We start from the raw sequence: 13,022 nt of genomic DNA on the forward strand, positions 1-13,022 counted from the left end.
TTGCCATGATGCTGATGGCACACCCATCCAGGTTTCTTTTTGTTAACATTTGCAGGCTATGCCTTTCTCATCTCTTTACTTTTAATCTACATACGTTTATATTCTAATTGGGTTTATTGAAGATTTAGTTGAGTTGTAATTTTTAATGCAATCTGACAAGTTCTTTCTACCGGTGTATTTAGTCTATTCATATTAAAAGTTACTAATATAATTAGATAAACATCTATCATATTTCTAGCTGTTTTATTTTTATTGTAAGTCTGCTGCGTTATTTTCCCTCTTTTTCTGCCTTCTCTGGTTTTAATTGGGCAATTTATATGATCCCATTTTATCTCCTCCATTGATATAATTTATGCATCTTTTCTTAAACTAGTTCAGTCATTATCTTGAGTTTTCAATAAGTAGACTGTTTATTTTCCAGTAATATTATACCACTTCTTGTGTAATGTAAGAATTGTATCCATTTTTGTGCCATTGTTCTCCTAGATTTCATTTTGCATATGTTATAAACAGCCCATATATTACTGCCATTAATGCTTTAAACAAATAGTTATTTTTCAATACCCTTAAAATGAGAGAAATATGTTGTATTTTACATTCCTTTATATCATATACAAAGTTGTTCATTTCTTTGTCTAATCCAAGTTTCTAAACTCTATTGTATTTCTTCTGAAAGAACTTCTTTTAACATATCTGGCAGGGTAGGTATGCTGACAATTCTTTTCAGTTTTTGTTCATCTAATAAGTATTTCTTCTTTATTTTTCTAGGGATATTTTCAATTGGTATAGAATTATGGGTTAAATTGTTCAATAATTTAAAGATGTGACTCCATTGTCTTCTTGCTTGCATGGAAATTCCATAAAAAAACACACAAGAATAGCTAGATTAGTTTTATAAATAGTTTGCAAACATCAACAAAACCCCCTCACTTTCTAAAAAGTGTTTTCCAATTTCTCTAATTTTACTTGTTGCAAAGGTAGAAGCTTTGTGATAGAAGGAAATCATTCTATTCAGCACCCTTTCCTTCTTACTGCACTCTTGCAAAATACCAGTCAGTTGTTAGGATTAAAACCATTTTGTAGGACATGTTCATATCACTTCCCCAGAGAGCTCCTGGGCATCTTAGGGGATCCACTCACAGAGCCAGCTGGTTACTTAGCTCAGCTCCTAGTTGTGATGTCAGGCAATGTCTTTGTTCTCATCTCTGTAGGCCTGAAACTCACAAGAGCCAATGACCCTGATAGATTTGATAGTAGTTCTTTTTCTGTCAGATATACATTCAGGAGTTAGTGGGGTTTTGGATAGTTTGATGCTAGTCTTTGGGTTGAAGCAATAAGCCTGGTTTCCGTGCTTCATCTTACTCAGAGTACTTTTGGAATGTTATACTCTGCAAGGAGCTCAACTTCTGGCTATCAGTAATTTCTTCCAGTCTACAAAGCCTGCCATTTCAACACAGACCATTTTTTTTTTTGTCTTGGCTGTTCATTTTTTATTTTACCTGTTAATATTTTTTCCCATCATTGCCATGTGTTTGGAGTGGCAGGCTTTCCATAGTATGAACTCACTCTACCATCTTGAGTGGGAAATCAATGTAAATCTTTCCCATGTGGATTTTATTCTTCCCTAATTCCCTAAATTTGTTATTTAAATATATTTTTAAATTAATTTCAGAGAGGAAGAGAGAGGGAGAGCGAGATAGAAATAGCAATGATGAGCCCTGACCAGTTTGGCTCAATGGATAGAGCGCCGGCCTGTGGATTGAAGGGTCCCGGGTTTGATTCCGGTCAAGGGCATGTACCTTGGGTGTGGGCACATCCCCAGTAGGGGGTGCGCAGGAGGCAGCTGATCGATGTTTCTCTCTCATCAATGTTTCTAACTGTCTATCCCTCTCCCTTCCTCTCTGTAAAAATTCAATAAAATATATTCTTTTAAAAAAGAAATAGCAATGATGAGAGAGAATCATTGATTGGCTACCTCCTGTAGGCCCCACACTGGGGATCGAACCTGCAAACTGAGCATATGCCCTTGAAAGGAATCGAACCTGGGACCCTTCAGTTCACAGGCCAACACTCTATCCACTGAGACAAACCAGCTAGGGCCATAATTCCCTAAATTTGGTTTGTAAAATATGACTACATGCTTTCTTGACGACTCAGGCTTATTGTTATGACTTCATTTTTGTGCCAGGCTAGAAAGTAGTAAAAGTCTTAGCTTTATTAATAGAATTCAAGCTTTCTTTCTGGACAAAAATAATCAAGCATCTTTTACAATTGTGATAAATCATCCTAACACATTGCGCACCAGTAGTTTTATTGCCAGCTTTACCCAGTGGCCAGATAAGTTGCTATTGAACAAGTACAAAAAACGTTTTACAAAGTATCATATTTTAAAAAGATATTAGCTTGTAAGAACATGCAATAAATAACTTCAAAATGCAATGGGTATTTAATTTTAAGGCGTGCCTTTAACATTTATGCAAAACACTGTGTAATATGAAAACACAAAAATGCTCGTGATCTGCCTGCAATATGTTAACCCATGTTGGTGAATATATTGATTTATAGTGGTGTACCAACTTTCTGTCTGTGTGGGTAGATAAGCATGGTAATTTATCCAGTGCACAAATGAAGATCACAGGGTCAATGCTATTCAAACTTGTGAAGTCAGTGAAGCTTTTTCTTTGTTAACCCCATCTTTCTTCATGGTCTACCTTTTGTCCCATTGATGGTGGCCATTTTTCCAGTTCAGGCACTAAGTACCTTCTCACCTTCTGCTTACCAGCTCCCTCTCTGATGCCTTAACTGAAGCAGGATAGTGTCCTAAGAAGAGCATGGGCTTGGCCTGATCTGGGTTTAAATTCCATCTCTGTTTCTTACCAGCCTGGTGAATTCTGGGAAGCTGCTCTCCCTCCTTGAGCCTCTGATTCTTCATCTACAAAATGGGTCTAATAAATGCCATCTATCAGGTAGAATCTACAAAATGGGTCTAATAAATGCCATCTATCAGATAAAGCTGTGATGAAGAATGAAACAAGGTCATGTGTATAAAGTGTCTACCATAGTGAGCATCACATAAGAAACATTTAGCACTTAGTAGTTATCACTGTCACCAATATCATAATTTGAATGAATAGGAGGGACCAGGGCTAGCCTGTGTCTGATAGGAGTCAGCATTATACTTAGTGAGAAGGAGTAGAGTTATGAGGGTCAGAACTGGAAAAGTGTGTGGAAACACTAGGGGTCAGAGAGAGTAGACAGGTTATGAAGCAGACAGATATTGGCAAGGCTTCTGAACTTCAAGCATGGCCTGAGGGTTTATGGTTAGGAAGTTGGTTTGGAGTACATGGTCTTGGGGCTGAGAGCTGAAAGGGTAAAAAAGGTCACAGAATGGATGAAAAAACCCAATGAGACCATCTGAGTCTGGAATATTTTAGGGAGAGTGGCTTGATTAAAAAAAAAAAAAAGCGCACAGTGTGAATGAGGCAGACAAGCAGACCTCCATGCTCTCCATGAGGTATAGTTGAAGCGGAACACATACTTCCACATATAACTTTATCAAGTCCCCCAAATCTACTGAAATTACTCAAAAATTATATTTGACAAGATTGAAAAAGCAGGAAAGGAGATAGATGAGTAGTAATTAACTGAACAGACCCCAGAAGGCCACAAACTAGGAATCCTAAGCCCTAAGTAGGAACAGCCCCAAACCATCCTGATTTACTACTGTCCTTCTGGCAACCAGAAGAATCTTCAAAGGCTGCAAAGGCTAACTCTGGAAGTGGAGGTGAAGGGGGTGGGCACCAAAACAATGAGGGTGAAAACTGTTTAAGAAGTAGAAGCATTTCCAATCCCCATTCTGCACTGTAAAACAAATAAATTGTATGCCATCCAAATGCAAAACATTTGTGCCTCAAAGGACTCTGTCTAGAAAGTGAAAGGACAAACTCCAGTATGGGAGAGACATTTGCAAATTACATATCTGATAGTGGCCTACTTTCCAGACTGCATCAAGAACCTTAAAACTCAGCAACAGAAAAGACAAGCAGCCCAGTTTTAGGAAATGGGCAAAGCAGTTGAAAGTACATCTGCTTCCTCCTAAGCAGATGTACAAATGGCCAAGAGGCACATGAAAGGATGCTCAACACCACTAGCCATTAGGGAAATGCAAATCAAAACCATGAGCTACCACTTCACACCCACTGGGATGGAGATTGTAAGCAAAACAAAAGGGAAATGAGTTTTGATGAGGATATGGAGCAATTGGGGCCTCAGACACTGTTGTCAGAACTGTAAAATGGAACCATCACTATGGACACCAGTGGGCGGTTCCTCAGGAAGTTAAACATAGAATTACCACATGGCCTGGCAATTCCGCTCCTAGATATGCACACAGAAGAACGGAAAACAGGTGTTCAAACAGAACCCTGTGCAGGAATGTTCACCGGGTGCTATTCACAACAGCCAGAAGGTGAAAATGACCCAAACATCCATCCACTGAGGAACCGCTGCCCAATATGTAGTCCACCCATACAATGGAATGTTATTCAGGCATGAAAAGGGAATGAAGTGCTGATTCATGCTACCACCAGGGTGAACCATAATGAGACCATTATGTTCAGTGAAGGTAGGCAGACACAAAAAGCCACCCATTTATCCTATGATTACATCCCTAGAAATTTCCAGAATAGGCGAGCCTCTGTGGACAGGAAGCAGGTTCATGGTTGCCTGGGCCTAGGAGAGGAGGAGGGCAGTGGGAGTGACTGCCACCCAGGGTACAGGGGTTTCTTTTGGGGGAGGTTCCAACGTTTTGGAAGTAGATAGGTGTGCTGGCTGTCCAACATCACCAGTTATACCTGGTGCCACTGGATCCCACATGTTTTTTCTCTACAACATTCCTGTCCAGTGGACAGTGAGAGTTCCCCCAAAGAGAGGGTCCCATGAGCAAGGGTGAGCAGGGCGCTGCCAGCGCCCCTTCTTTGCAAGCCCCGGCCCACCAGGGCCAATGGGAAAGCAGTGACCTCACCGAACTTATGCGTCATACAGCCTGTACCTGGACCAATGAGGGCTCGGTCCACGGTCGCGAGGATACAGAGCAGGAGCCTCTGTACTGGCCATCTTGAGCGGTTGAGACCAACGGGCACCTTCCTGAACCCAACCGCACTTAACCGCACCGCAGCACGCCACAGCACACTGTAGATCTAGGCGGATCGGAGACAGCGCACCCCAGCGCCCATCATGTCTGGGCAAAGGAGCCGCGATGGGTCTTCTGGTCACCAGAGGCGGAACCGCACCCGAAGCCGCACCCGCAGAGCTGAATTGACCTTCTCTGTGAGCCACCTGGAGCACCTCCTGCGGGACGGCCACTACACCCAGCGTCTCAGCGACAATGCACCTGTGTACCTGGCGGCCATCATCCAGTACCTGACGGCCACGGTCCTGGAGCTGGCGGGCAACGAGGCCCAGAAAATCGGCAGCAGGCGCATCACCCCGGAGCTGCTGGACATGGCGATCCACAACAACGCACTGCTCAGCCGATTTTTTGAGAACACCACCGTCTCCCAAGTGGCCCCGGGCAGGCGGTAGCTTCCCAACATGACCTGGGCTCCCCGGGCCTCGGCCCACTCACAGCCCAGGCAGCCCGGGCCTGTCTGGCGCCTTGGGCCAAGTTATTGAAAATAAAGTGTTGAAGGAAACCTCTGTGCCTGCTTCAGTCACTCTGTGTGGGAGGTGGTTGGGATGGGCCGGTGGTGGTGTGTTCCTGGGAGGGGGGGTGGAGTCGGGGATGACAGGACAGGAGCAGCCCCCATGGTGACAGTGCAGGGGGTGGTCCAGGGTGGGAGAGGCCGGCTGGGTGGGGGTAGGCTGGGGTCTGGAAAACTCCCCCATCGCCTCTGAGCAAGTCAGAGCCTGGCAACGTCCCCAGAAGGCTGGTGTTCACTGGGGTGGAGTGCAAGACCATGACTCAGGCATCGTGATAGGGTGAAGGTGCAATGCCAACCCGCCTGCAGAATGGGGTGGGCGGAGTGGTTGGCATCGACTCCCATGGGGCAGTGGCTTTGACCGGGAGATTGAGGTCTGATGTGGGGGCCGAGGGAAAGACAAGGAGAAAGATGCAAAATCGGAATGAGGGTCATGAAGGATCAGTTTTTTTGGTCCTGTTCTTTTAGAGATGCTAAGAGACACCCTTAGCAACCTAGGTAAACAAGCTGTCACCTAGCAACAGAGGGTGCCTGGCCAGAGCTGACCCTGGATTCTCTATTTGCATATGCTGCTTGTACCAGGCAAGCCCCTCAACATTTTTGCATGGGAACTGTGCCCCTGGAAAGGCTTTTCCCCCAACCCCTAGTTGGCGTGTATAACCTGTGCTTGACCAGGTTCTTCATCAAATCACTCGATTTACATATACCTAGGGAAGGGGGCCTTAGTTCTTAAAAGCCAGATTAATAACTGACTCTGATACCCATAATTTAAAGTGAATGAGACTTCTTTTTGTCCTATGTAGTTTGATTTTGATTATGGCTACTGCTTCTATGCCAGTGTACTAGTCTTTCACTGAACTACAAGGAAGATTTTCTCATTGCCGGGCAACCAATGAGAAACTGTCACAGCCCATCCAGAGAAAATCCACTACACTTCCAACTCCCAATTTTCTCCAATGGACTCTATTTGTAACAGCCTCTCCCAACTTCCCCCATTCCTCTATAATGGAACAGTTCCTCTCCTTTGTTCTCTGCACTTGCCTATGGTTTTGCCATGGTTTGTTCTGAATTGCAATTCTTTGCTGCTCCCCCAATGAGCCCATTTTTGTTGGTAAAATAACTGACTTAACTTACTGTTGTTTTTTAGTTCAACACAGTCATGGATAAGTTTCTGTATGAACATAAATTTTCTTTTTTTTAATTAAATCTTTATTGTTCAGATTATTACATTTGTTCCTCTTTTTTTCCCCCCCATAACTCCCCTCCTCCCAGTTCCCGCCCCACCCTCCGCCCTCACTCCCCACCCACTGTCCTCATCCATAGGTGCACGATTTTTGTCCAGTCTCTTCCCGCATCTCCCACACCCCTTTCCCCCTCAAGAATAGTCAGTCCATTCCCTTTCTATGTCCCTGATTCTATTATAATCACCAGTTCATTCTGTTCATCGGATTATTTATTCACTTGATTCTTAGATTCACTTGTTGATAGATGCATATTTGTTGTTCATAATTTTTATCTTTACCTTTTTCTTCCTCTTCCTCTTCTTAAAGGATACCTTTCAGCATTTCATATAATCCTGGTTTGGTGGTGATGAACTCCTTTAGCTTTTCCTTATCTGTGAAGCTCTTTATCTGACCTTCAATTCTGAATGATAGCTTTGCTGGATAAAGTAATCTTGGTTGTAGGTTCTTGCTATTCATCACTTTGAATATTTCTTGCCACTCCCTTCTGGCCTGCAAAGTTTCTGTTGAGAAATCAGCTGACAGTCGTATGGGTATTCCCTTGTAGGTAACTGAGTTTCTTTCTCTTGCTGTTTTTAAGATTCTCTCTTTGTCTTTTGCTCTTGGCATTTTAATTATGATGTGTCTTGGTGTGGTCCTCTTTGGATTCCTTTTGTTTGGAGTTCTCCACGCTTCTTGGACCTGTAAGTCCATTTCTTTCACCAGGTGAGGGAAGTTTTCTGTCATTATTTCTTCAAATAGGTTTTCAATATCTTGCTCTCTCTCATCTTCTGGCACCCCTATAATTCTGATGTTGGTACGCTTGAAGCTGTCCCAGAGGCTCCTTACACTATCCTAGCATTTTTGGATTCTTTTTTCATTTTGCTTTTCCGGTTGGGTGTTTTTTGCTTCCTCGCATTTCAAATCATTGACTTGATTCTTGCGCTCCTCTGGTCTGCTGTTGGGAGTCTGTATAATATTCTTTATTTCAGTCCGTGTATGCTTAATTTCTAGTTGGTTCCCCAATATAACATCGAGGGTCTCATTAGTTTTCTTGTAGATCTCATTAAGTTTATCGGCGGCTTCTAAACAGTTCTTGAGGGACCTTAAAAGTGTGGTTCTGAACTCTATATCTTCCATTGACAATTTTGTCCTGTTTCTTTGTCTCCGCATTTTGTTATGCTTCCTTGGTGCACCCCCTAGTGGTCTTTGTTCGCAGTCTTATAGTTAAATCTTGATTGTTGTAGCTAATTCCAGGGAGGGTTTGACCTCCAGGCCAAGTGGCTATGAGAATCAGCTGTGTCAGCAGTGAGAGAACTTCTGTCCTCTAGGGAGGTGCTAATCTAGCCTTTGCCTGAGGCTATCCGGCAAATGCCTCTGTGCAGGGCTTGGGCGGGGCGGGTCGCACAGGATCAACAGGGTGGGCTGGAGAGAGCAGTTATGGCGGCTTTCAATCCTGTCCCAAGGGGCTCTGCCTCTCTGAGTCCCAGCACCCACTGCAAAGCTCTGATAGAAAGCTACACTCGCTCTGACCGAAGCCAGACAGTCCCGCTTCTCCCGTTTGAGTCTGGATCCCTAAAGACTCGCCCGGATCTGGAGCTCAGAGTCTGCGACTCCCTCCCGATTGAAAATGCCAACCGCGTCCTCCGCCGCCAGCCCACTCCGAGCACTCCGCACCTCAGAATTTGACTTCAGCACTGCGCCTCCTCTGAGTGTCCGTATGCGTTTCTCTTTCCTCCTAGTTGTAGGACTTCCACTCAGCCAGCGTTCCTGTGGTTCTGGGTGATGTCCCTTCCGTCTTTTAGTTTCACTTTTGAAGTAGTTGTTCAAAGCAGCAAACTCGGCGTTAACCTATGCCGTCATCTTGGTTCTCCATGTATGAACATAAATTTTCATTTCTCTAGGGCAGTGGTTGGCAAACTGCGGCTCACGAGCCACATGCGGCTCTTTGACCCCTTGAGTGTAGCCACAAAGTTTCAATTGCACTGTATGTGCGTGCCCGCACATGGTATTTTGTGGAAGAGCCACACTCAAGGGGCCGCAGTTTGCCGACCACTGCTCTAGGGTAAACACCCATGAGTTGGACTGCTGGATCATATGAAAAGATTTCTCAAGCACCTACCCAATTAGCCTCATCCTCATACCCTAGAGGCAACCAATGTTCTTATTTTTTACACCACATAATAGTTTGGCCTGTTCTAGAACTTCAGATTAATGGATTCATACATGTAAGTGTTGTGATAACATTTAAAATGAGGTTCATCCTCTTAATAAAAATTTAGTGTGCAATACATTATTGTTGGATAGGTACAATATTTACAGTAGAACTCTAGAATTAATTCATCTTGCTTATCTGAAAATTTATTCCCATTGATTAGTAACTCCCCATTTCTCCCTCCCCTTTGAACCTAGAAACTACCATTACACTCTTGGATTCTGTGAATTTGACCATTTTAGATACCTCATGTAAGTGGGATTGTGCAGTATTTCTCTTTTTGTGAGTGTGGGAGGGCACTTAGCATAATGTCCTCAAGGTTCATCTGTATGGTTAAAGAACATCTTTTATAGACAGCATGAAGTTGAATCTTGCTTTTATTTACAGTGTGATTATCAGATTAGTCTTCTATGTTTCCAGAACTGAAAGTAAGGCATTAATATTTTAGAGATGTTGGAATCAAGTTTTAGTTGGAATTCAAGCTCAAAATGCTCTTTTCTCCCCTTTCCCCAACAGACTTTGCATAATGGAAGGTTTCCACAAGTTCATGTACTAGAAATCTGGGAATCAACATCTAGAGACCCATTCTACCTTTCATTCCAGATTTTTTTTTACTTGTACAATGGTTCATGACACTTAAAAATCCTCGTTAAGATCCTGAATGGTTTTTTTTTAAATTAATAGTGTTTCTTTATGCCTACCTAGGACTCAAGATCCAAAGATAAAGGCAAGGGTTCTTTAAAAAGTCCACATAAGAATAAACTCAAAATGGATTAAAGGTTTAAATGTAAGTCACAAAATCATAAAAATCCTAGAAGAAAACATAGGTAGTAAAATTTCAGACATTTCTCATAGCAATATTTTTACCGATGTGTCTCCCCAGGCAAGGGAAACAAAGGAAAATATAAAAAAATGGGACTATACCAAGCTAAAAAGCTTTTGTACAGCAAAGGAAACCAACAAAATGAAGAGACAACCCACTGTATGGGAGAACATATTTGCCAATGATACATCTGATAAGGGGTTAATTTCCAAAATATATAATTTATACAACTCAACACACACAAAAAATCCAATTTTTAAAAATGGGCAAAGGGTCCTGACTGGTTTTACTCAGTGGATAGAGCATTGGGCCATGGACTGAAGAGTCCCAGGTTTGATTCCGGTCGAGGGCATGTACTTTGGTTGCGGGCTTGATCTCCAGTGGCGGGTGTGCAGGAGGTAGCTGATCGATGTTTCTCTCTCATAGATGTTTCTGGCTCTCTATCCCTCTCCCTTCCTCTCTGTAAAAAATCAATGAAATAATATTTTAATTAACAAAATGGGCAAAGTATCTGAATAGATAATTTTCTAGAGGACACATAGATGGCCAATAGACATATGAAAAAATGCTCAATGTCACTAATCATCAGAGAGAGACAAATTAAAACCACAATGAGATTCACCTCACTCCTGTCAGAATGGCTATCATCAATAAATCCACAAACAAGTGTTGGTGAGGATGTGGAGAAAAGAAAACCCTCATGCACTGTTGGTGGGAACGCAGATTGGTACAGCCACTGTGGAAAACAGTGGAGTTTCCTAAGAGAAAAAATAGTAACTACCTTATGACCCAGTGATTCCATTTCTATGAATATATCCTATGAAACCCAAAACACCAATCAAAAAGAATATATGTACCCCTATGTTCATAGCAGCACAATTTACAATAGCTAAGATCTGGAAACAGCCCAAGTGCCCATCAGTAGATGAATGGATAAAAAAAGCTTTGGTATATTTACACAGTGGAATGCTATGCATCTGTAAAAAGGAAGGAACTCTCACCCTTTGAGACAGCATGGAGGGGCCTGGAGAGTATTGTGCTAAGCGAAATAAGCTAGATAAAGACAAGTATCACATGATCTCACTCATATGTGGAATCTAATGAACAAAATACACTGATGAACAAAATAGATCCAGGAACATAGAAGCATGGAACAGACAATAGAATGGTGAAGGCCTGGGGGTGGGTGGGCCCAGGGTGGAGGGGATCAATGGGAGAAAAGGGGGGACATCTGTAATACTTTTAACAATAAAGATAAATTAAAAATTTTTTCTATTACAGTTGGTATACAATATTATATTAGTTTCAGGTGTACAGCACAGTGATTAGACATTTACATGACTTACTAAGTGATCACCCCAATAAGTCTAGTAGTACCCATCTGACACCATACAAAGTTATTGCAATATTATTGACTGTATTCCCTATACTGTGCTTTATATCCCTGTGACTAGAGAAATAGCCCATTTGCTTTTTCTTATCTTTTTTTTCCTCTTTTTTTCTGGGTGTGGATCTCTCTCTCTCTCTTCCTCTCCCTCTCCCCCCCCCCCTCTCTCTCTCTAAACTCTTTGTGTATGGACAATGAGAGTCTTGAATGAGTTTGAAGCTAGTAATTCTAAAATCCAGTGCCACTGTGAGCTGGATGCAGGCAATTGAGGAAGCACAGCACCAAATGGCTATTCTGGGACAATTTCTGAGCTGTACAGGCTTGCATTTTCTACTAGAGCCGAGTTGCCTATGTCTGGCATTGTGTTGGAAGCAGCCCCAGAATTTTCAGGTGAGTTGATAATTTCTGATGCTCTCTCTTCTTTTGACACTAGGACAGTCCCCATCCCTACCCACCACACATTTAGATGTTTTTATTATTAGTTATGACATTTACTTATTTAGATATTACTTATTACTATTGTATAGAAAACAATATCTGTGAGTTTATAGAGAAAACATGTGTGAGCTGATATTTCCTGACATCACTCATCAGCACCACTGAAGTGGAAGGGGGCTACACTGGGCCAAAGTATTCTTAGAGCACAGACAATGGAGCTAATTTGGGAGTGAAATGTAAGGGAGAATAATAAAATTGATGTTAGAAGAAGATAGAATATGAGTAGAGAATTTGTTTTTATTATAAACCCAAGAGATTCACTTGACAAAAGACCATGTTTCCCAAGTATTTCTTGCTGTTCTGGGAATATGAGGGTTTTATGTTTATTTGCAAGAGGAAGGTGCATGGTGTCAGAGAACTGGTAAAGCAAGAAAAGGAAGTCAAGAATAAACAGCCTATGAGGTCTTCTGAGAGACATACTGAATACTTCTTTTTCCCCAGGGGTCTAAGTATTGTTTGGCTTTTGGGAATGTAATGTTGCTGGGGCAGGTCTCTTCCTGTTGATACTGAAAATAGCCCCACAGCTCAGGGTCCAGAAAAAGATTGGGTTCAAGACCAAAGACTTTTCTAGAGAACAGAAAGATGGAGTCTACACTAGTAGAGCAAAGTAGACCTTCAACACAATTACCTTAGTCCAGATGTCTTGTCGGTGGGGGACAAATTTGCAGATTTTATTTGACTTGAAGATTTCATGCCTATAGTAATAAAATAGACTACAATTTGTCTTTCCAGTTGGTTTATGTACCACAGCTCTTGACATCCTTCCCTCTGCCGCCCTCCAGAGGTCTCTTGGGGACATTACATAAAGTGACACTGGCCTATGGCACAGATAGGGAAACTGGTGGAATAAATGGCAGATACAGGGGTGGGCAAAAGTAGGTTAAATAACCAGCCCTTATTACCCTAAGGTTAAATAATAAGAAAGGATATGAAATAAAAACAATAATAGTAACAAATAAATAATACAATAATTAATAAATAAACTCTGTGTTTCATACACTCACAGCTGTAAAACCACTTTTGCCCACCCCTATATTTGACCACTGGAGCAAGTAAGTGGAAAAGCCAAATCTACTACTTTGGACAATATGATGATGAGGATTATCCACAGCATCACTTGCAGCTTATGAGACCACTGAATGTTTAACTATTTTTTAGTTAATTCTGAAGCAAGACCCTG

General features: G+C 42.1%; 1 protein-coding gene across 1 annotated transcript; it reads left to right on the plus strand.

Annotated features, from left to right (window-relative positions):
• Positions 1–5,235: 5,235 nt before the first annotated feature.
• Positions 5,236–5,583, plus strand: LOC308512171 (histone H2A-Bbd type 2/3-like; the record flags this gene model as incomplete). Its single annotated transcript, XM_081081984.1, has 1 exon — positions 5,236–5,583. One exon carries the CDS (start codon positions 5,236–5,238, stop codon positions 5,581–5,583), a length of 348 nt encoding a protein of 115 aa, XP_080938110.1.
• Positions 5,584–13,022: the final 7,439 nt, after the last annotated feature.

Source organism: Myotis nattereri (genome assembly GCF_964212035.1).
Source record: "Myotis nattereri genome assembly, chromosome: X".
NCBI lineage: Eukaryota > Metazoa > Chordata > Mammalia > Chiroptera > Vespertilionidae > Myotis > Myotis nattereri.